Here is a 25,105-nt window from a genome sequence, read left to right as displayed (position 1 = left end):
CTGCTTTTTCTGTGTCTCATAGGTGTTAGATCACTGTGTTTTCATTCTCATTTTTCTCTGCGTATTTTTTTGATTTTCTCTTTGCTTTTCTCAGTGATCCATTGGCTGTTTAGTAGCATATTTTTTAGCCTCCACTTGTTTGTGTTTTTTACAGTTTTTTTTTTCTTGTAGTTGATTTCTAATCTCATAGCATTGTGGTCAGAAAAGATGCTTGATATGATTTCAGTTTTCTTAAATACTGAGGCTTGCTTAATGGCCCAGCATGTGATCTATCCTGGAGAATGTTCCATATGCACTTGAGAAGAATGTGTATTTTGCTGCTTTCAGATGGAATAGTCTATAAATATCAATTAAGTCCATCTGGTCTAATGTCATTATGGCCTGTGTTTCCTTATTTTTTTCTGTCTGGATGATCTGTCCATTGATGAAAGTGGGGTGTTAAAGTCCCCCACGATTATTGTGTTACTGTCAATTTCTCTGTTTATGGCTGTTAGTATTTGCTTTATATATTGAGGTGCTGTGCTCCTATAATGGGTGTGAATAACTATTTACAATAGTTATATCTTCTTCTTGGATTGATCTCTGATCATTATGTCGTGTCCTTCTTTGTCTCTTATAACAGTCTTTATTTTAAAGTCTAGTTTGTCTGATGTGAGTATTGCTATTCCAGCTTCCTTTTGATTTACATTTGCGTGGAATACCTTCTTCCATCCTCTCACTTTCAGTCTGTATTTGTCCCTAGGTCTGAAGTGGGCCTCTTGTAGACAGCATATATATGGGTCTTGTTTTTGTATCCATTCAGCAGTCGGTGTCTTTTGGTTGGAGCATTTAATCTACTTACATTTAAGGCAATTACCAATATGTATTTTTTTGTGTGTGTTTCTTTTTGGCCACGCTTTGCAACATGTGGGATCTTAGTTCCCTGAATAGGGATCAAGCCCATGCCCCCTGCATTGGAAGTGCAGAGTCTTAACCACTGGACTGCCAGGGAAGTCCCCCAGTATGTATGTTCTTATTTCTATTTTGTTAATTGTTTTGGGATTGTTTTCATAGGTCTTTTTTCTTCTCTTCCTCTTTTGTTGTCTTCTCTTGTGATTTGATGACTGTCTTTAGTGTTGTGTTTGGATTACTTTTTCTTTTTTGTGTGTGTATCTATTGTTGATTTTCGGTTTGCAGCTACCATGAGGTTTTGATATAGCAGTCTATACATATACAGGATTGTGTTAAGTTGCTGGTTTGTTAATTTCAAATGCATTTTCAATAGCCTCCATTTGTACTGTCCTCTTCTCATGATTGCTGCTTTTGGTATATTTGTGTGTGGATGATTTCCTATATTTACTGTATGTTTGCCTTTACCAGTGAGCTTTCCCATTTGTAATTTTCTTGTTTCTAGTTGTGGGCTTTTCTTTTCTACCTGGAGAAGTTCCTTTAGCCTTTGTTGTAAAGCTGGTTTGGTGATGCTGAATTCTCTTAGCTTTTGCTTGTCTGTAAAGCTTTTGATTTCTCTGTTGAATGTGAATGAGAGCATTGCTGGTTAGAGTATTCTTCCTTGTAGGTTTTTCCCTTTCATCACTTTAAATATATCATGACACTCCCTTCCGGGCTGCAGAGTTTCTGCTGAAAAATCAGCTGATAACCTTATGAGGATTCCCTTGTATGTTATTTGTTGCTTTCCCCTTGTTGTTTTTAGTATTTTCTATTTGTCTTTAATTTTTGTCAGTATGATTAATATGTGTCTCGGCAGGTTCCTCCTTGGGTTTATCCTGTATGGGACTCTCTGTGCTTCCTAGACTTGGGTGACTGTTTCCTTTCCCATGTTAGGGAAGTTTTTGGCTATTATCTTTTCAAATATTTTCTCAGGTCTTTTCTCTTTCTTCTGTCTTTCTGGGACCCTTATAATGTGAATGTTGGTGTGTTTAATGTTGTCCCAGAAGTCTTGTAGACTGTCCTCATTTCTTTTCATTCTTTATTCTGTTCTGTGGCAATGATTTCCACTATTCTGTCTTCCATCTCACTTATACATTCCTCTGCCTCATTAATTCTGCTATTGATTCCTTCTAGTGTATTTTTCCTTTCAGTTATTTGATTGTTCATCTGTTCTTTAAATTTTCTAGCTCTTTGTTAAACATTTCTTGTATCTTCTTGGTCTGTGCTTCCATTCTTTTTCTGAGATCTTGGATCATCTTTAATTACTCTGAGTTCTTTTTTGGGTAGATTGCCTATCTCCACTTCACTTAGTTGTTCTGAGGTTTTATCTGGAACATATTACTCTGCTGTCTCATTTTGTCTAACTTTATGTGTTTGCTCTCCTATAGTCTGCAGAATTATAGTTCCTCTTTCTTCTGGTGTCTGCCCCCTGGTAGATGAGGTTGGTCTAAGAGCTTTGTACAGGCTTCCTGTTGGGAGGGACTCATGCCTGCCCACTGGTAGGTGGAGCTGGGTCTTGTCCCTCTGGTGGGTAGGCCCTTGTCAAAGGGTGTGTTTATAGGCAGCTGTGGGCTCAGGAAGACTTTAAGCAGCCTTAAAGTCTGCTGAAGGGTGGGGCTGCATTCCTACCCTGTTGGTTGTTTGGCCTGAGGCATCCCAACATTATGGGTAGCCTTTGGGCTGCTGGGTAGGGCCAGGCCTTGGCATCAAAATGGCGGCCTCCAGGACAGCTTACACCAATGAGTACTCCCCAGTACCTCTGCCACCAGTGTCCTTGTCCTAACAGTGAGCCACAGCCACCTCCTACCTCTCCAGGACACTCTCCAAGATCAGCAGGTAGGTCTTTCCCAGGCTATTATGAAGTCACTGCTTTTTCCACTGGGTCCCAGTGCACATGAAATCTTGTGTGCGCCCTCCAAGAGTGACATTTCTGTTTCCCCCAGTTCTGTGGAGTTTCTGCAATCAAGCCCCTCTGACCTTCAAAGCCAAATGCTCTGGGGGCTCCTCCTCCCAATTCCAGATCCCCATAGTAGGGAGCCTGACCTGGGGCTCAGAACTCTCACTCCTGTGGGAGAACCTCTGTGATATGATTATTTTACAGTTTGGGGGTCACCCACCTGGTGGGTACGGGATTTGATTATATCGCGAATGGAACCCTCCTACCGTCTCATTGTGGCTTCTTTTTTGTCTTTGGAAGTAGATTATCTTTTTGGTAGGTTCCAGTCGTTTTTTGTCAATGGTCATTCAGCTGTTTTGATTTTGGTGTTTTCGTGAGGTGGGTGAGCTCAGGTCCTTCTACTCTGCCATCTTTCTGGGGATCTGAGGGTTCTGTCAAAATGTAGATTCTAAATCTGTAGGTCTGCAGTAGGACCTGAGAGTCTGTGTTTCTTCCAGGCTTCCAGAAGAGGTAGCTAATATTGATCTGTGTGCTTTGAGCAGCAAGACTGTAGTGAGGATAACACCAAGCTTCTGAAAGGAATCCGTCTTAAATGATAATACTGTTACTGGTTTGTTCTTAAAGGATATAAGAAACAGATGAACACCCATGTGGAACAGATGTGTAGGGCAGGGCTTGGGGAAAGTGTGCAGAGCTTCCACGACCTCTCTGGGCACCCCTGCTTGTTCCCCTCCCTAGATGCTCTCCCCCCTTGTTTCTGTAATTTGCAGTTCACTGAAAAGAACAGCATTAAGATTTGGAACCTGAAGAGCCCTAAGACCTAACTCTGTGCATGTTTGTGGACACGTGTGCAGGTGCAATGCTAAGTTACAAGTATCTTTATTTCACAGCTGTACTAACGTATTAACGGTCTCACCTATTTGTGAGAATAAGACATTCGCATGCCTCTAAAATGTATGGTGCTTTTTCTAAAATACTCGATTTGGACACTACAATTTTAATCAAGTTATGTCTAAGTTGCAGTGCACCTGTCTGAATTGTTTTATGCCTGTGGGTAAAGTGTATCATGTTTTGGGACTAGAAAGCATGGAGGTATGAGGAGGTATTTCTCTTATTCCAGAAGCATCTGTTAGATATCTGCCCTCTCCTTCAGGTGGATATCTCTACCTCTTCTCTCTTCTCCATCCCTGTTCCTTGCGAAGTGAAAATTAACACTTCAGTAACAGAGGCACAACACAATACCCAAGGAGATTGGACTGCAGCTCTGAAATCATTGATTGGTGGGCTCAAATGGGGCAGGTCTGCAGCTTCAAAGGGCCTTTCTTTTATACTCAAGGGTGAGAAGGTTAAGAAATAGTGGAAAAGTAGAAGAAATGTTTCACATTAACAAATCTGTTTTTTTAAAAAATAAACAGAAAAAAACCCATTACTTCCCATGACTACAGATTATAAGATATTACTGAAATCTCGGTTTTTTAAAAGAGTAACCCATCATGGTGGTTCTTTGTTGGGTTAGAGACCATGGTGGAAAATTCAGTCATGACTGGTCAGTCCTATCTACTGTGGGTCCCAGCACAACTCTGAGAGTTGGCTAGTGTTGTTACCCACAGAGACCTGCATTATGTAAGACTTTTTTTTCAGAGCGATTGTGATTCAGTTTCTTTTCTACAAATCATGGAGAATCATCTTTAAGGTAAGGTGAAAATCATCAGAAGAGTATGTTGACAGCAATGTCCAGAAAGTCTTTAAAATAAGTGAATAGTTGTACCTATGGTAACATTAAAAAAATCTTGGGTCAGGCTCTGTTGCAGGGTACTTCTAGAAAATTACTACTTATGATTTAGTTGGTGCATGTTAGGAAAGCAAGTTATATTTGTTAATCTAAGAAGTATGAGTAGGAAGACCATAGAGATCAGATTGTTATGTGTCTCCATGACCCTGTTTTTTGAGTGGGGTGAAGAATAGATGGGTTTTGGTGAAAGAACAAAAACTCTTACTACTTTTTGCTGATCGTTATGGGTCTATTTCAGAATTTTAAGGATGACAACCTAATGATAGGTTATGGACAATTAGAGCTCTTGTTCTTCTCTGATTTCTCTCTTTGATCCCAGTGAGCACTGGGTGAGGGTCACAGTCTTTGGTGTCCACTTCAAGAGGTTACAGAGGCCTCCTTCTCCCAGGGTCACTGTACTGCCTCACAACCCCACTGGCTGCCATTCATGGAACACATATGAGTGTGGCACCCCACACACAAAACTATAAATGTGTCAATGGCAAAAATCTTCATTAAGCAGAAATAAAACCTGTGGTCAATATGTATTTTTTTCTTTTAGCCTAAAGAGAATATTAACCGAGATTACATCACAAAAACTTTAAATGTATTTACAGAGTGAATAAGTTACACAGATAAACTTTGAATGTTTCTAATGTGCAACAGGTTTACATGCACACAGCTAACACTTGACAGCATTAAGTTTAAGGAGAAAACTTAAGAATGGCCCTTTACATATATATTACAAATAAAATGACATTTCTTAAGAAAAGTGACAACTCATATTTTACCGTTATGATTCTACTTCCAGCTATCCAAACGGATATTAAAATATGCATGCGTAACAGGTGGAAAGACTTGGAATTTATAATGTTGAATGTCTTTAACTTTTTTCTACAAAATGGCCAAGTTGGTTAAAATTAACACTCATCATTCTGTAGTATAAATATGCTCATAAAAGCAACCTTATAGTAAAAAGCAGCCAAGATCCTTTAAAAAAAAGGTCTCTCTGGACCATTTTTGGTGCGAGGGTCCTAATCACAGACCCCTGCAAAGAGATCCAGGGCTTTCGAAACAGTAGCCTAGCAACATAAGAAAGGTACTTCATAGCAGCTCCTTTTAGATACAGTAATTGTATTCAAATTTCAGTGTACATTAAATTGTCCATTTACAATTCCCTTTTCACATATACAGGCTGTCAGCTTTTGACCGTCTTACAATCTTCAGTGGCCAGCTTCATTCTGCCTGCCCCTTCCTCAGCCCACCAAAAAAAGAAAAAAAAAAAGAAAAGGAAAGAATGTACAAGTTTTAGAATATAAAATATTTTTAGCGAAGAAAACATTGCACTTTTGCCAATCTAAAATTGTTTCTAGAAAGGAAGGTACTGTGCAGAGTAGTCGGCTTTGGTATGCAATGGAAGTCACATCTTCAGTAGTGAGTTGCATTTGCTCAGTAAAATAACACATTTGTGCCACACAGCATGACGGATGGAGGTTGTTCCAGAATGTCCTATGCTACCTTGGTTCCTATAGTATTGCTACACGTGGGAAGTTCTGCCATCCTCTTTAGAAAAAGTCCTACAGGTAACAAGAGGGAGAACAGTCTGACCAAGCCTTTTGAAGGCCGAGAAGACACTGAATGACGTCACCCCAGCATGGCAGCACCCCCAGCTTGGCACCCATGGGGGACGGAAGGCTCCTGTCAGAGACTAGTGCCGGAAACACTGGAGTCTGGAAGGAAAGCAGTGAGGACCCGGTAGCTCTGGGCCCTGCGGATCATGTCCCGGATCTCCATGTTCAGCTCCATCAGCTTGGTGCAGATCTCGGTCAGGCTCTGGTTAGACCCCACCAGTGCGTAAGTACCTGTTTGTCCCAGAGTTTGATGACGGAAATAAATATTCAGTAGTGTCTGGACCTCATCGTCAGAACTGCTTCCAAAGATGTCATTGGGCCACAGACTTCTGCAGTCAGAAAAGAAGAGCAGATTAGAGGCACTATTATTCACAAGTTTGAGAGGTTATGAGTCTTTATTAGTATAAGAAAATTGCTCTTTTAACACAAAAGCTTTTGTTGAGATATAATTCACAAACTGTACAATTCAGCTATCTAAAATATATAGTTCTGTGGCTTTTTTAGTGATATTCAGAGTTGTGCAGACATCACATGATCAGTTTTAGAATATTGAATATTATTGGTTTTGATAAAATATCTAAAGTAAAAAAATATCAGAATGGAATCCCATAATCTTAAAATATTTATTTGCTATAGCATTCTGGTTACAATGAATGTGAATATACTATCAAAATGTAGGGAGAAAAAACCCAAAGAGGCTACATTCAAATAATTAGTTTTAAAATTATGTTGGCATATACTTTGAAGTGTTTGAACATTTTAGAGATGACCAGAACCGAAACCAACACTTCAAACAATAAGTCCTGAAATCTGATGTTTCTGGCATGGTAATGGGAAGGATCTGAGAAGGGTTTATATAAACATCTCGGTGTTCCTTCCGTAGTGATTTAGTCCCCAGCCATGACAAAGTAACTATTAGGCATGCATTTCCTTTAACCGTCTCTAAATAGAAATAGTAGCGTCACCTGCATTCCCGGATTTGCCGTAAAGCCTTGCCAAGTTCGTTGTTTTTCAAGCACTCGAGCATGGACTGGATGGCTGCTTCAGTGGACGTGAAGGTCGGCTCAGACCACGCCCCCTCTATGTAGAGAGGGTCGGCTGTGATGGCTGCAGTAGCCTCCTTCAGGTTTTTCTTTAGGTCACTCAGTTCCCTGGACATATTTAGCAGCTGTTAAAAAAAAAAAAAGTATTTTTACTGTATTTAGTTGCAGGCTGGATTTTACATCCCCAAAGTAAAAAAAAATTTGTATGAGGTCTGGTTAAGCAGAAGCTTAATATCTCGGTAAACTAAAATAGGACAGATGAAACCGTACTGCGTGGTATATGTAGGGTTATGGGGCTGAATGCATTGTATTCAACTATATCAACAGCTGGGATGCTCTCCTTATATAAAAGATTGACTCCTTTTAAAATGTCGTCTATTTAAGCAGAAGGGCATACGTAGAAGTAAAATGCACAAGAGAACAGGCTCGGTAGTTGGATAACGCTGGGTTTATTAGATGCCAGTTCTGCATTATTGACTACTGCATAGTCAAGTAAACAAACTTTTACGTGCCTTAGTTTTATCATCTGTGAGATTGAAGGTATTACCCACCTCTCAGGTTATTTTAAAGATTAAACAAACAGCTTGGCACAAAAGTGCCCAATAAATTTAATTATGAACACAGATGCTGTTTGAAGAATAAACTTTTCTCCCTACTCCTATGCCACGGGAAAAGATGAAAGACATAATTTTAAGAGGGAGGAGGAAAAATCTCAATGTAATGTTAGTATTCATGTTACAAGTAAGAGATATTTTCCCTCAGAATTACTGGAACGAAAAGATTCTGAGCTGTTAAAAAGTAAATCATAAAGAGAACCTGTGTCACTTCTTAGTGCCTCCAAAGTGTACAGTGGAAGACAGCTCTTTTGCAGTTTGACCTCAAGAGCATTTAAAAGAAACTGAGATGAATTTAAAGGTTTTTTGTTTCCCTTTGTCATGTAAGCTGAGGATGCCCAGTTTCTTTGAAAAGTTGATTTACCCAGCATCTTTACCTGTTTTCATTCCCAGCCTGCTCACTGTACAAGGTATAGAACTGAAGCCCTCAAGGACTGTCTTCACACAGATGCCGATTAAATACAACTCTGTACTCCAGCCCCACGTTCAAAATTCAAGGAGGTAATCCTTTTACATAAGTTGTTAGAGTGTCTTAGACATATAGTTTTTAAGTGTGAAAGTGAATTTCTTATTTTAAATCTAGGTAATTTTTTTTTTTTTTTTTTTGCGGTACGCAGGCCTCTCACTGTTGTGGTCTCTCCCGTTGCGGAGCACAGGCTCTGGATGCGCAGGCTCAGCGGCCATGGCTCACGGGCCCAGCCGCTCCGCGGCATGTGGGATCTTCCTGGACTGGGGCACGAACCCATGTCCCCTGCATCGGCAGGCGGACTCTCAACCACTGCGCCACCAGGGAAGCCCTAGGTAAGTTTTAAATTATGTGTGTGTAAAGTATTTAAAACTTACCTAGATTTAAAATAATTAAGGAAAAATTCACTTTAAATTTATTAGATTTAAAATAATTATATACACACACACAGTATGAAACATGTAATTTACTACTCTTAAGTGAAACGTGAATTACTTTTTTAATATGGAAAATGACATGTGAATTGCATGTGCATTGTCCTCTATTTTTGGAGCAGAGAATGGACTCTGAGGGCTCGGTTCCTACTTTCCAGAAGAGTAAAGCTTATCTTGACAATGGGGCAAATCCCAGTCATCAACTGTCTTTTCTTTTATCTGATAATTTGTGATTCTGTGGAGGAAAACTCGTTTGTGAAGAGCTCTTCATAAACAACGATGTCTGACTCCTGTCTCCCTTGAAATTGGGATCTGTGAAAGGACAGTTGACCCTTGAGCAACTCGGGGTTAGAGGCACGGTCTAACTTCTGGTTCCACCCACCCACACCCTCTCCCCCCGCCCCTAGAACTTAACTACTAACAGCCCCCTGTTGACCAGAAGCCTTATTGATAACACACAGTCCATTAATACATATTTTGTATGTTATATGTATGTCTACATATATTTTATGTAGTCACGACATATCTATTTCTAGGTATGTTTGTGAGATTTTTCAAATTTCCAATATATTTATTGAAAAAATCCACATAGGTAAGTGGACTCACAGTTCAAACTCATGTTGTTCAAGGGTGAACTGTATATTTAAAAACTATAGTCACTTTTCCTTTTTTCCACACTGAGTAATAATTATGGTTAAATGGCTGTCATTCTGTCTCCTCCTCCCCTACCCCCAACTCAGACATGAGGTTTCTAGGCTCCAGCCTCACTCCGCTGCTTGCAATGGGATTGTTTCATGGACTCATGACTGTTCCCTGACAGCACATCTGCACCTTTAGCAGCAGATCCTTGTATTTAACTACATGCAAGATGGGATCTAGCAGGCAGAGTCGGTCACTGACGAGCAGGCAGGAGCTGTGGATGTACAATTGTGTCAGGCCTCCTCCGACATCCCTGTCTTAGCTGTGGCACTGTGGTTACATAGCTCATCTGAGAGGGGACCTGAGCATCGTCCCCCACTCCTCCCGCCACAACCCCATCAGTTTCAGTGACCTTTTGTCCTAAAATATCTCCCACGTTTCCTCCCTCTCCTTACCTAGCACTTCTGTCCTAGTTCAAACTCTCACCTCTTATCTGAGCTATTTCAGCGGCCTCATAACTGACTGGTCTGTCTGTCTCCAGTCTAATTGTCACCAAATCCACCCTCCACATCCCTGCCGTGAAGATCTAACTAAAATACTCACAGGTGCAGCGTCTTGCGTGATCTCACCTTACTTATCTCTTCCGCCTTAGTCCATCGTTCCTTTTGGTTTGCATTTTATAGTCTAGCAATCCTCAATTGCCTGTACTTGTAGTTCCTCTCTCTTTCTCACTACCATGTTTATGCCCACGCTGTTGTTTCTTACTGGAACATTCCTCCTTACCCCCCACTTCATCTCTCTAATTCTAACTCATCCTTTAAGAATCAGGTGTGATCTCCAGAAAGTTTCCTCTTTCAACCTCCTTGTCTCCAGCTGAACTAGGCACTCACCCTCTGAGCTTCCACAATATCCAGTGTACACCACCATTATTTCATCTACTACACTGCAGTAGTATTTTTTCAAGTCTAGGAAAAATTTGGCTCACTCAGAAGCTATATGCTCAAGTTACTTTACCTTTTACATTAAAAGTATTAATGCATCCGGATGCTAGGCAGAGCAGGGAAGCTGAAGAGAGTCAAACATCATGTAGTTATTTCCTTCTTACCTCAATGTAGGATCAAGTATGAACAGCTAGAGGTCAGAAAAACCGTAACACAAGGAACTTTTTCAAGTAAGGATCCTCAGACACAGGGCCAGGGGGAGGCAAGTGAGGCCCTCGGCACAGCATTCAGGGAGGGGCTCACCCTGAAGGTCGTCCTTGTATTTTGTGTCCAGGTATGTCACTTGCCTCACCCTAGTCCTGGCACTGCCACGTGAGCATGGAAATAAATATAAGACACTGGTATTTAAGACTTGTGCTTGAGTGAAAGGATTATGTGGGAATAAAATCACTTGGACATTTATAAACTGGCAGGAGGAAGAACAAAAGGAAAGCAGTGATACTCATGGCAGGACCTGGGGTCGGGAGTGGGCAGGCTCACCTCTGGCATGGAGCTGACTTCGTGCACCTGGCCGATGAGCTTACAGTACGACTGAAAAAGCAGCAGCAGCTGGAAGTGTAGCTTATACAGCCTCTGACACAGTTCCAGTTGCTAAAGAGAGAATTTGCATGGGAAGAAAGAGTTATTAAGGATCATTCTTGTACAGTAAGTGAAATCTTAGTGGAGATTAATGCACCTTTTTTTTTTTAAATCAAGGAACCATAACTAGTTGTTACCATTCTAAATAAAACAGAACAATAAATCCAATCAATGACTATCAGTGAGAAATTCACTGTGTAATATAGAATAAAACAGCTCCTGGAGGATGACTAATTAGAAAGAAGCAGTAGCTAGCTATAAAGGGACTTAGTGAACTGCCAAATTTCCATTATATTCGCCAATTAAATTACAGGTTTAATATCTACAAATTATAACTGCAGTCTTAATTTTTATAAGCTATACATCTTTGAACACAATTTCTTTTTATTAAAGGTATATTTAAAAGGCACAGCATTAAGTGGTTCTAGGTGTTAAATTTATAAATTCAGCAGACACTTGGGAGATTATTCCTTGTGACAACTCTGGCTGACGTTTAGGGTGTAGGCACTCATCCTAAAGTCTGTGTAAACACAAGCGTCACGTGACTGTCTAAGGTGCTGCATCAGGTTTAATGATGATGCTTCTACTCAGTGCTCAACAAATTTGTTGAATTAAAGAGATATAAAAAGGGCCCGAAATGCTTACAAAAAGGAGAAATCATGAAAGCATGCAAAACTTTCTGTGGAAAGAACGTTAAAAAATATGCATACAAAATGGCCCTGGAACTCTATAGACACCTCTGGAATTGAACATGTTTTCATTATACAGCTTACATGTACTGTAAGGGAAGAATAAACCATGAGTAATTCCAACACCAATGATCATAGCACTCTTTGAGCTGTATCTGCTCAATGGCCTCTAAACTTTGCCTGTCTTATCCCAAGAAAGGGTTAGCTCCTAGGTAGCAGATGGGATTCTGCTAGAGGAAAAGGACAGCCTTCACTAGATAGAATTTAATGGCTCAGCAGTCACCACTGAAAGTGGGTGAGATATGTGGCTTAAACCAAACACTTCACTGTTCAGCTTTCAAATGTGGTTAAGTAAGGATAAATAGGGCCTTTCTTTCACTAAAGGACTACAAAGAACTCAGTAAGAATTGAGAGCCACTGACGTGACTTAAAATTGTTCCCCCCAAATCAGTTTAAGGAGAGCCACTGACGTGACTTAAAATTGTTCCCCCCAAATCAGTTTAAGGAGAGGAATGACAAGAATTTAAATTTAGGTTTTTAGGAAGCATATTCCATTAATAGTATTATTAACATACTCTTGACCCTAATTTTAAAAGTGACTAAAGTTCATGCTAAGACCATGCTGGATGGAGTTTTCTTTCTCCTCTCTCCCTGGCCCTTAGGGGGAAAAAGCAATTCTACTTAGATTTATTTGATCTCTCAATGCTGGTAACCAGCCTAAGTGTAAAGAAGTAGCTACACTCGTTTGCTAACCCAAACTAGATGTTTGGTTGTTTTAGTAACACATTTTATGATAATTTAAACTTGCCTTTGTGGAAACCTTTTCAAAATCTGGTATAAAAGACAACTGCCAGAGACTCTCAGACAAAAAAAGTATTGTTTAAAAACAAAATGTTACCTTTCACAATTTAGGGTGAAACCTAGATATGAAAACTCTGACTTTTCTAAGTGTCAGATAATGGTAGTTATTTCTAAAAATATTCTAGTGATAACATGAGAGTTCATAGCAACATAGGTTTCTACTTTGGGAGGAAAGCAGCCCAGAATGCTAATAAACTACATGTCTCAGTCTACCAAATAAAAGAAAATGAAACAAAAAAGGGAAAACATGCTAAGAGATATAATAGTAACAGTAAAAATAAGATTGTTATGGGTCCATGCCTAAATGGACAAAGAGTAGGAAAGAAAGTTAACTTACTGCAAGAGATTCCATTTGCTACACAGCAAGCATGGCACAGGAAACAAAGGAAAGGAAAGAAAGTACAGGGTCAGTGTAATGCATGCAACAGAAAGCACGGCCCTCTTCTAAGAGCAGAACCGTCAGCCGTCAGCCGTCAGCCGTATTAGCATCGCTTGCCCCAACGTGATAAATGGTTGCAAATGTTGTACCCATTCAACATGCACAGCAGTCCAGTTAAAAACAAGCTCTAATGGGAAACATGTCATTGAAAAAACATAATTTGTGATCTTTTAGATTCTCTGATTAGTTAATTTAGACTTTGTCAGTCTTGGAGACCATAAGTGAAAACTTATATTGCTTGAAGATTTTAGTGTTGAAATATGAATAGTAACATAGTAAACATAGTAAAACTGTGAGGAGACCAACTGATTAATCTGAAAGAACTACAGCCCCAAACAAATTACACTATTGCTAGGTTAAGGCAGAGTCTTTAATATGTTTGGCTTCATATCTACTATGCTATGACTATCCAATTAGCATAGAATATAATTAACAATCTAAGTGGCATTTTCTTTAGAGTCAGGTTGCCTTCCACGTTGAGAATATTTTACAGGACTGCTAGATATTGTTATTTCAAAGGACTGAACATTGTCTTTATACTCCCAAACAAGTGTGAGATATGACAATTAATCTTGCATTTTAGTTTTTATAATTTTTTTCCCCAGTAGACAATTTCTAAAAGTAATCTAGAACTGATGTTAGTCTAGAATATTATAAATTTGTAACTGGGCCATGTTACAGATTACACAACCCGAGGTATTTACTATTTTCAAGAAAACTTTAACTGTGCTAGAAGTTTTTATAACCAAACCTTATGCACTGAAAAACAATGTCACACAAGAAAGGAGTACAGGGCCAGAGTTTTAAGTCTACATATACAGAGTTGCCACTGTGAAGACTTTTTAGAAAACGTCAAATCTGATTGAAACGTTTAGTATGAACCTTAGTACATAACTGCTTATACCATGGAATTTACTTTGCAGAAGCATGGAATGAAGCAAGTGCTGAGTAAATTACATGGTCTTATGTGAAGAAAACGGCTATCTTTTTTACTGTTTTCCAAAAGAATGTTGTAATCCCAGGTCATCAAGTCAGTTAAAGAAAAATCTTCTCTGTTCAGTGAAGGCAAATGAGCCTGGTACCGAGGAATTTCATTGTCAACGAATTCCTTCCACTCCACGCTCAGGGCACACACTTGTGTTTCTTGGGAGACGGACAGCTTGATGAACACCAGTTCTCAGTGTCCTTCTTACACTCTCCTTTCTAGGTAGGCTAGTCCAAGCTGCATTGATATTTATCACCCCAGAATCTTTTCCTAGGCCACAGGCTTGGATGTAGTTTGCATTTAGAGTTCCAAAAAGATAGTGAAAAAAGCCTTTCAAGGAAAATGTTAAAACTTCCCCCCCCCCAAATATTTTCCGATATCCAGGTTTTAAAAATAATCCCTTTAGAAGTCTTTATAGATATATCTATGTTTTGGTGATTCAAGATCCTTTTGAAAATGTGGGAATCTGTTTTATTTGGTCACAAGGATTTTCTTCAAGCCCAGTTCCTGTACTCCTGATATGACTTGATTTATATATAAATTGGATTTAGAGGTATGTTTTCTGAAAATGAGAAAAAAAAATGTCAAGAAGTCAAGATGTTAAGAATTGATCATAGACAAGGTAGCTTAAAAGCCTAGAATCATCTAGTTCTTATTCATTAACAGTATCATAGGAGGAGCTTCAAGATGGTGGAAGAGTAAGACGTGGAGATCACCTTCCAAATACATCAGAAATACATCTACACGTGGAACAACTCCTACAGAACACCTACTGAATGCTGGCAGAAGACCTCAGACCTCCCAAAAGGTAAGAAACCCCCCACGTACCTGGGTAGGGCAAAAGATAAAAGAATAAACAGAGACAAAAGAATAGGGACGGGACCTGCACCAGTGGGAGGGAGCTGTGAAGGAGGAAAGCTTTCCACACACTAGGAGCCCCTTTGCGGGTGGAGACTGCGGGTGGCGGAGGGGGGATGCTTCGCAGCCGCGGAGGAGAGCACAGCAACAGGGGTGCGTGGGGCAAAGTGGAGAGATTCCTGCACACAGGATTGGTGCCGACCAGCACTCACCAGGCCGAGAGGCTCGCCGCCGGGGCGGACAGGGCTGGGAGCTGAGGCTCGGGCTTTGGAGGTCAGATCCCAGGGAGAGGACTGGGGTTGGCTGTGTGAACACAGCCTGAAGGGGGCTAGTGCACCACGGCTAGCCGGGAGGGAGTCCCGGGAAAAGTCTGGAACTGCCTAAGAGGCAAGAGACGATTGTTTCTGGTGCCTGAGGAGAGGGGATTCAGAGCGCCGCTTAAACGAGCTCCAGAGACGGGCATGAGCCGCGGCTATCAGCGTGGACCCCAGAGACGGGCATGAGACGCTAAGGCTGCTGCTGCCGCCACCAAGAAGCCTGTGTGCGAGCACAGGTCACTTTCCACACCTCCCTTCCGGGGAGCCTGTGCAGCCCGCCACTGCCAGGGTCCCAGGATCCAGGGAGAACTTCCCCGGGAAAACACACACCGGCCTCTGTCGCTGCAGGTTCGCCCCTTATCCATACCCCTCCCTCCCCCGGGGCTTAATGAGCCGGAGCCCCCGAATCAGCTGCTCCTTTAACCCCATCCTGTCCGAGCAAAGAACAGATGCCCTCAGGCAACCTACACGCAGAGGCGGGGCCAAATCCAAAGCTGAGCCCCTGGGAGCTGTGAGAACAAAGAAGAGAAAGAGAAATATCTCCCCGCAGCCTCAGGAGCAGCATATTAAATCTCCACAATCAACTTGATGTTCCCTGCATCTGTGGAATACCTGAATAGACAACAAATCATCCCAAATTGAGGAGGTGGACTTTGGGAACAACGATATATATATTTTTTTACCTTTTTCTCTTTTCATGAGTGTGTATGTGTACGCTTCTGTGTGTGATTTTGTCTGTATAGCTTTGCTTTTACCATTTCTCCTAGGGTTCTGCCTGTCCATATTATTTTCTTTATTACTTAAAAAATTTTTCTTCTTAACTATTTTTTATTTTAATAACTTTATTTTATTTTGCCTTCTTCCTTTTTCTCCCTTTTATTCTGAGCCGTGTGGAGGACAGACTCTTGGTGCTGCAGCCAGGAGTCAGGGCTGTGCCACTGAGGTGTGAGAGCCAAGTTCCGGACACTGGTCCACAAAAGACCTCCAAGCTCCATGTAATATCAAACGGAAAAAATCTCCCAGAGATCTCCATCTCAATGCCAAGACCCAGCTCCACTCAACAACCAGCAAGCTACAGTGCTGGACACACTATGCCAAACAACTAGCAAGACAGGAACACAACCCCACCCATTAGCACAGAGGCTGCCTAAAATCATAATACAGCCACAGACACCCCAAAACACACCACCAGACGTGGACCTGCCCACCAGAAATACAAGATCCAACCTCATCCACCAGAACACAGGCACTAGTCCCCTCCACCAGGAAGCCTACACAAGCCACTGAACCAACCATAGCCACTGGGGACAGACATCCAAAACAATGGGAACTACGAACCTGCAGCCTGTGAAAAGGAGACCCCAAACACAGTAAGTTAAGCAAAATGTGAAGACAAACACACAGCAGATGAAGGAACTAGGCAGAAGCCCACCAGCCCTAACAAATGAAGAGGAAATAGGCAGTGTACCTGAAAAAGAATTCAGAGTAATGATAGTAAAGATGATCCAAAATCTTGGAAACAGAATGGAGAAAATACAAGAAACATTTAACAAGGACCTAGAAGAACTAAAGAGCAAACAAACAGTGATGAACAACACAATAAATGAAATTAAAAATTCTCTAGAAGGGATCAATAGCAGAATAACTGAGGCAGAAGAACGGATAAGGGACCTGGAAGATAAAATACTGCAAATAACTACTGCAGAGCAGAATAAAGAAAAAAGAATGAAAAGAATTGAGGACAGTCTCAGAGACGTTTGGGACAACATTAAACATACCAACATTTGAATTATAGGGGTCCCAGAAGAAGAAGAGAAAAAGAAATGGACTGAGAAAATATTTGAAGAGATTAGAGTTGAAAACTTCCCTAATATGGGAAAGGAAAGAGTTAATCAAGTCCAGGAAGCACAGAGAGTCCCATACAGGATAAATCCAAGGAGAAACACACCAAGACACATATTAATCAACCTATCAAAAAATAAATACAAAGAAAAAATATTAAAAGCAGCAAGGGAAAAACAACAAATAACATACAAGGGAATCCCCATAAGGTTAACAGCTTATCTTTCAGCAGAAACTCTGCAAGCCAGAAGGAACTAGCAGGACATATTTAAAGTGATGAAGGAGAAAAACCTACAACCAAGATCACTCTACCCAGCAAGGATCTCATTCAGATTTGATGGAGAAATGAAAACCTTTACAGACAAGCAAAAGCTAAGAGAATTTATCACCACCAAACCAGCTTTACACAAATGCTAAAGGAACTTTTCTAGGCAGGAAACACAAGATAAGGAAAAGACCTACAATAATAAACCCAAAACACTTAAGAAAATGGTAATAGGAACGTACATATCGATAATTACCTTAAATGTAAATGGAATAGATGCTCCCACCAGAAGACACAGACTGGCTGAATGGATACAAAAACAAGACCCATCTATATGCTGTCTACAAGAGACCCACTTCAGACCTAGGGACACATACAGACTGAAAGTGAGGGGATGGAAAAAGATAATCCATGCAAATGGAAATCGAAAGAAAGCTGGAGTAGCAATTCTCATATCAGACAAAATAGACTTTAAAATAAAGCCTATTATAAGAGACAAAGGACACTACATAATGATCAAGGGATCGATCCAAGAAGAAGATATAACAATTGTAAATATTTATGCACCCAGAATAGGAACACCTCAATACATAAGGCAAATACTAACAGCCATAAAAGGGGAAATCGACAGTAACACAATCATAGAAGGGGACTTTAACATGCCACTTTCACCAATGGACAGATCATCCAAAATGAAAATAAATAAGGAAATACAAGCTTTAAATGATACATTAAACAAGATGGACTTAATTGATATTTATAGGACATTCCATTCAAAAACAACAGAATCCACTTTCTTCTCAAGTGCTCATGGAACATTCTCCAGGATAGATCATATCCTGGGTCACAAATCAAGCCTTGGTAAATTTAAGAAAATTGAAATCGTATCAAGTATCTTTTCCGGCCACAATGCTATGAGACTAGATATCAATTACAGGAAAAAATCTGAAAGAAATACAAACACATGGAGGTTAAACAACACACTACTTAATAACCAAGAGATCACTGAAGAAATCAAAGAGGAAATCAAAAAATACTTAGAAACAAATGACAATGAAAACACAATGACCCAAAACCTATGGGATGCAGCAAACACAGTTCTAAGAGGGAAGTTTATAGCAATACAGTCCTACCTTAGGAAACAAGAAACATCTCAACCACCTAACCTTACACCTAAAGCAATTAGAGAAAGAACAAAAGAACCCCAAAGTTAGCAGAAGGAAAGAAATCATAAAGATCAGATCAGAAATAAATAAAAAGAAATGTAGGAAACGACAGCAAAGATCAATAAAACTAAAAGCTGGTTCTTTGAGAAGATAAACAAAATTGATAAACCATTAGCCAGACTTCTCAAGAAAAAGAGGGAGAGGACTCAAATCAATAGAATTAGAAATGAAAAAGGAGAAGTAACAACTGACACTGCAGAAATACAAAGGATCATGAGAGATTACTACAAGCAACTCTATGCCAATAAAATGGACAGCCTGGAAGAAATGGACAAATTCTTAGAAATGCACAACCTGCCGAGAATGAACTAGGAAGAAATAGAAAATATGAACATACCATCACAAACACTGAAACTGAAACTGTGATTAAAAATCTTGCAACAAACAAAAGCCCAGGACCAGATGGCTTCACAGGCAAATTCTATCAAATATTTAGAGAAGAGCTCACACCTATCCTTCTCAAACTCTTCCAAAATATAGCGGAGGGTGGAACACTCCCAAACTCATTCTACGAAGCCACCATCACCCTGATACCAAAACCAGACAAGGATGTCACAAAGAAAGAAAAGTGCAGGCCAATATCACTGATGAACATAGATGCAAAAATCCTCAACAAAATACTGGCAAACGGAATCCAACAGCACATTAAAAGGATCATACAGCATGATCAAGTGTGGTTTATTCCAGGAAAGCAAGGATTCTTCAATATATGCAGATCAATCAACGTGATACACCATATTAACAAGTTGAAGGAGAAAAACCATATGATAAGCTCAACAGATGCAGAGAAAGCTTTCGACAAAAGTCAACACCCATTTATGATAAAAGCCTTCCAGAAAGTAGGCATAGAGGGAACTTTCCTCAACATGATAAAGGCCATATATGACAAACGCACAGCCAACATCGTCCTCAATGGTGAAAAACTGAAACCATTTCCACTAAGATCAGGAAAAAGACAAGGTTGCCCACTCTAACCACAACTATTCAATATTGTTGTGGAAGTTTTAACCACAGCAATCAGACAAGAGGCAGAAATAAAGGAATCCAAATCGGAAAAGAAGTAAAGCTGTCACTGTTTGCAGATGACATGATCCTCTACATAGAGAATCCTAATGATGCTACCAGAAAACTACTAGAGCTAATCAATGAGTTTGTTAAAGTAGCAGGATACAAAATTAATGCCCAGAAATCTCTTGCATTCCTATACAGTAATGATGAAAAATCTGAAAGTGAAATTAAGAAAACACTCCCATTTACCATTGCAACAAAAAGAAAAAATATCTAGGAATAAACCTTCCTAAGGAGACAAAAGACCTGTATGCAGAAATCTATAAGACACTGATGAAAGAAATTAAAGATGATACAAACAGATGGAGAGATATACCATGTTCTTGGATTGGAAGAATCAACATTGTGAAAATGACTATACTACCCAAAGCAATCTACAGATTCAATGCAATCCCTATCAAACTACCACTGGCATTTTTCACAGAACTAGAACAAAAAATTTCACTATTTGTATGGAAACACAAAAGACCCCGAATAGCCAAAGCAATCTTGAGAAAGAAAAACGGAGCTGGAGGAATCAGGCTCCCTGACTTCAGACTATACTGCAAAGCTATAGTAATCAAGACAGTATGGTACTGGCATAAAAACAGAAATATGGATCAATGGAACAGGATAGAAAGCCCAGAGATAAACCCACGCACATATGGTCACCTTATCTTTGATAAAGTAGGCAAGAATATACAGTGGAGAAAACACAGCCTCTTCAATAAGTGGTGCTGGGAAAACTGGACAGCTACATATAAAAGAATGAAATTAGAACATTCTCTAACACCACACACAAAAAAAACTCAAAATGGATTAAAGACCTAAATGTAAGGCCAGACACCATCAAACTCTTAGAGGAAAACATAGGCAGAACACTCTATGACATAAATCACAGCAAGATCCTTTTTGACCCACCTCCTAGAGAAATGGAAATAAAAACAAAAATAAACAAATGGGACCTAGTGAAAGTTAAAAGCTTTTGCACAGCAAAGGAAACCATAAACAAGACGAAAAGACAACCCTCAGAATGGGAGAAAATATTTGCAAATGAAGCAACTAACAAAGGATTAATCTCCAAAAGATACAAGCAATTCATGCAGCTCAATATCAAAAACAAACAACCCAATCCAAAAATGGGCAGAAGACCTAAATAGACATTCTTCCAAAGAAGATATAGATTGCCAACAAACACATGAAAGAATGCTCAACATCATTAATCGTTAGAGATATGCAAATCAAAACTACAATGACATCAGTCAGAATGGCCATCATCAAAAAATCTAGAAACAATAAATGCTGGAGAGGGTGTGGAGAAAAGGGAACCCTCTTGCACCATTGGGGGGAATGTAAATTGATACAGCCACTATGGAGAACATTATGGAGATTCCTTAAAAAACTAAAAATAGAACTACCATACGACCCAGCAATCCCACTACTGGGCATATACCCTGAGAAAACCATATTTCAAAAAGAGTCATGTACCAAAATGTTCATTGCAGCTCTATTTACAATAGCCAGGACATGGAAGCAACCTAAGTGTCCATCAACAGATATATGGATAAAGAAGATGTGGCACATATATATAATGGAATGTTACTCAGCCCTAAATAGGAACGAAACTGAGTTATTTGTAGTGAGGTGGATGGACCTAGAGACTATCATACAGAGTGAAGTAAGTCAGAAAGAGAAGAACAAATACCGTATGCTAACACATATATATGGAATCTAAAAAAGAAAAAAAAAAGGGTCAGAAGAACCTAGGGGCAAGACGTGAATAAAGATGCAGACCTACTAGAGAATGGACTTGAGGATACAGGGAGTGGGAAGGGTAAGCTGGGACAAAGTGATAGAGTGGTATAGACATATATACGCTACCAAACAAAATAGATAGCTAGTGGGAGGCAGCCGCATAGCACAGGGAGATCAGCTTGGTGCTTTGTGACCACCTAGAGGGGTGGGATAGGGAGGGTGGGAGGGAGACGCAAGTGGGAAGAGAGATGGGGACATATATATATGTATAACTGATTCACTTTGTTATAAAGCAGAGGCTGACACACCATTTTAAAGCAATTATACTCCAATAAAGATGTTAAAAAAAAAAAAGCATAGCCACTCTTGTTTCTCTGTATTCTGCTCTGAAGCCAGTTCTTTGCTTATGATGTAGCCAGTTAGGTAAAAATCTGAGAGATTTTCGACATCAGAAGATAAGTCACAGTATACTATACTATATTAACTATAATTTTCATCATGCTTAATCTCTGAAAGTCACTGGTTTAAACTAAATTGGATAAAATTTAGAAAATCTAGCCAATTGTTGACGCTTTCCTACTAAGTATTACATAGATGCATGCAATCTCCTAAGCAGGTGGGTACAATACGTACTCACCTGGTGCTAAAATCACTTGGCTCTGGCACATTCATGACCATTGCATTATATTTGTTGAGTAGGTTTTGGACCTTGGTCATGAATATCTTTCAAAGATTTGAAAGATAAATACCTTTAAGCCTCTAATACAGATTACACACTCTGACGTATTTACTATTTTCAAGAAAACTTTCATTTCAGCAGACATTTCCTTACTCAGTCTAGAGAAGAGATTCCTTATAGCAAAGGACTGATTGACTGTATCCGAATGATAATGTTTAATGGGTTACAGTTTAGCTGGAGAAACATCTCGTCTTGTTCAACATTTAGCTTTTTGCTCAATTTGTAGAAAAACAGAGGTTGCAGCCTTCTCTCATTCTTGGTTAGACAGGGATAGGAAATACACAGCTAAGAGGGGTACTGTCCAAGACGACTCTAAGATGGTCTGAATATAATAAGAAAATGTATTGCGGCTACATGTAAACTCTTGTACTTGAGTCCAAAGAGTCGAATGTTCAATTAGTGCTCAGAAATAGCTGTGGAATTAAGAGTGCGTCAACTAAAATCACTTATGGCAAATGAAGTGGCAACCTCTCTAGCTTCCCCAGGGCCAGCCCTGCAGAACCGGGGAGGTGAGCTGTGCTAACTCGCCTTAGGGTCAAGGCCAATGCCACTGCCTGGAGAGCCCAGAGCTGAGATGCTTCACCGTGTCCTACGTTTCCGTGAACTTAAACTCCCCAGCAGCAGCCGCTCCAGGATGAATTCCGCGGGTGACAGGAGAGGTCACCGCAAACCACAATCCTTATATAGAGGTGCTGGCTTTAAGTCATGAAGAGACCTGTCTCGCTGGGTGTGTGCAGGCGGAGAAGACACTGGTACAGCAGCGTCTGCCAAGGAGCTGCCCTCACGACAGGCGCGACTCACACGCCCGCCTTGTTCTACATCTTATTTGCTGTGCACCGTGCCTCATTCTAGGAGAACGGGTATTGTAGTCACCAAGTAGCCTAAATTACTGACTAACCATACCTGTCTTAACAAAAGAAGCCTTCCCTCCAAAATACTTCCCATGTATTAGAAGCACTTTTCTCAGGAACACTGTTCTGTTGTTTTGTACACACGCTACAACGACTCCTCCAAGGCCCCCTCAGGGAGTGAGGCCAGCACACGGGCCCTAGCATCTTATATACGCAGAGACTGTTCTCACTGCGTCAAAGAGGAACACTCCTGTTTTTCTTGAAAGGCACAGTTCTATTTAGCTTTCACTTCCCCATTGTGGGGCCTTAGGTGCAAAGGCACATGTTTCTATTATAAAGACAAGAACATCCTGATGACTGGCACCTGGCTCTTGCCGGCAGGGTCGGGAACTCTGTGCACAGTGGACGGTGGAGAGCCGACCAGCCCAAGGTCGCTGCTGCCACTTTAGGAAGGCAGGCCTGGTGTTGCTACCTCTTTTTTCTCTTTTTTCAAGAGATGCCAGGAATGCTGTTTTGAGTGTACGTGTGAACAATTTTAAGTTTAAACTGTTGGGTCCAATTTAAATTGTACAAGCTGAATAAAACATGTCTGAATTGGTTACAGCTTACAGGCTACCAGTGTGTAACCTTTCCTCATTACCTTGATGTCTACAACTTCATGTTGAGAATAGAAGAAAAATCAGAAAATAAATATTCAGCATCCAACAAAGAGCTATATTCTGTTCCACAAACAATTCCACAGCAATTTCTCACTTACGTTACCAGTTAAGAATGACTAGAAATCAGCTGGTGGCAAAGACCAGACCGGTTGGGGTAGGGCTTGGGGTGGGAACACTTCACACGCCTATCTGTACTTGGTCACCATCTCTGGCCGACTGACATCTCTAACTGCTCAAGAGTTTGCTAGGTTTAGTAAGGTAAGTACTATTCCATAAAGTCCACGCTTCTCTGAAATAGAATACACACGTGGAATAAGTTTTGGCATGTTGACTTCGCAATTTATATCCAGACATGATTCTTCAAGTTAAAGCTCACTTCCTGTCTCCCCCTTCCACTTGTCCCCATGCAAAGCGTGCTCAGAATAATTGGCAACTTCAGACTATTCCAGAAGATAGAGAATCTGACTTAAAAAAGAGAGTTGGAGTGAATCAATGGAGGGTAAGCAGTGCTCTGAGGTCAAACATCTGTTGGGTTTTGCTTTGGGATGGAAGCCAAATGATAGCTCTAATCAGAAAAATAATCTCTCTTCCAACTCTGGATATAAGATCAATATTGAGATGGACTGACACTGTCATTTCTCCTCAAGGCCCACCCTGGAAATGATTTCTCATCCTCTGAAGGATGCGCACTCTAACGGGCTTTTCTAGGTGTGACAATGTAATTACAAGGTGACCTCTCTGCCTAGACCCATCAGCAGCCCCCTAACTTGTCTTCCCAAATCCACTCTTGTCCACTTCCGTCCATTTCCACAGCAGAGTGGGCGAGCCCCACTCTGATCACACCCACCTCTTACAACTTTTAATTGCCCACCATTGCTGTTAAGATAAGCACCCAAAGCCCTGCACGGTCTGGCTTATGCAGCTTCTTCAGACTCAGGCTTTTCTCCCTGTCACTGTCTACACGCTCAGCCCCACAGGCTCTCGTCAGTCCTTGGAAAGGGGCAGGTTCCCTCCTGCCTCGGGGCCTTCGCACACCCACCCCCCTGCACTAGCTCAGAGCCGAGATCTTCACTTAGATGGTACCTTGTGGAGAAGCCATCCCAGACCTGCCCTCCTGGTAGGCCAGGTTCTCTTCTGTATTCTTTCATAGCTTTACTGTTCCTTCCTTTCCTTAAGGGCACTTGTCACGGTTTACACGTGTATGACTGTTGGTTAACGTCCATCTCCCTGAACAGATCAGAAGCTCCACCTGGAGCAGAATTCACTGTTGTACCCACCATGGGGGTCACGGGAGTAACTGCAGAATTGAATGATCTTAATCTGTTCACACTTTTCTGCCCAGTTTCCCTTACAATATGACGTACGTTTATAAGCCAGCTGGTCTGAGGTGTGTACTTAAAGCAATTCTAAATGAGGAAAAAAAAAGTCTGAGTGATTGCTGAAAGGTCAACAAAGACTTTCTTCATTGAAGGAACTAAGTGGTTCAGTGAAGAATTAATGAAATTTGGTTTTATATTCTGAATGAAGAATAGATTTATTAGGAAATGGTTAGTATAGTTAGTGTCGAGCA

General features: G+C 40.5%; 1 protein-coding gene across 4 annotated transcripts in view; it reads right to left on the bottom strand.

Annotated features, from left to right (window-relative positions):
- Positions 1 to 5,110: 5,110 nt before the first annotated feature.
- Positions 5,111 to 25,105, bottom strand: part of FRY (FRY microtubule binding protein) — a 424,933-nt gene continuing 404,938 nt past the window's right edge. For all 4 annotated transcript variants that reach the window (XM_073795022.1, XM_033843712.2, XM_019936771.3 and 1 more), the window contains 3 exons: positions 10,904 to 11,014; positions 7,192 to 7,394; positions 5,111 to 6,555 (listed from right to left, as the gene is read on the bottom strand). In XM_073795022.1, the coding sequence (XP_073651123.1) occupies positions 6,297 to 6,555; positions 7,192 to 7,394; positions 10,904 to 11,014 (573 nt within the window). In that variant the 3' untranslated portion in view covers positions 5,111 to 6,296. The remainder of the gene's footprint in view (positions 6,556 to 7,191; positions 7,395 to 10,903; positions 11,015 to 25,105) is intronic.

This window comes from Tursiops truncatus, chromosome 18 (genome assembly GCF_011762595.2).
Source record: "Tursiops truncatus isolate mTurTru1 chromosome 18, mTurTru1.mat.Y, whole genome shotgun sequence".
Lineage (NCBI taxonomy): Eukaryota > Metazoa > Chordata > Mammalia > Artiodactyla > Delphinidae > Tursiops > Tursiops truncatus.
Note: the sequence above shows the minus strand (reverse complement) of the source record. Positions and strands in the feature narration are given on the sequence as shown.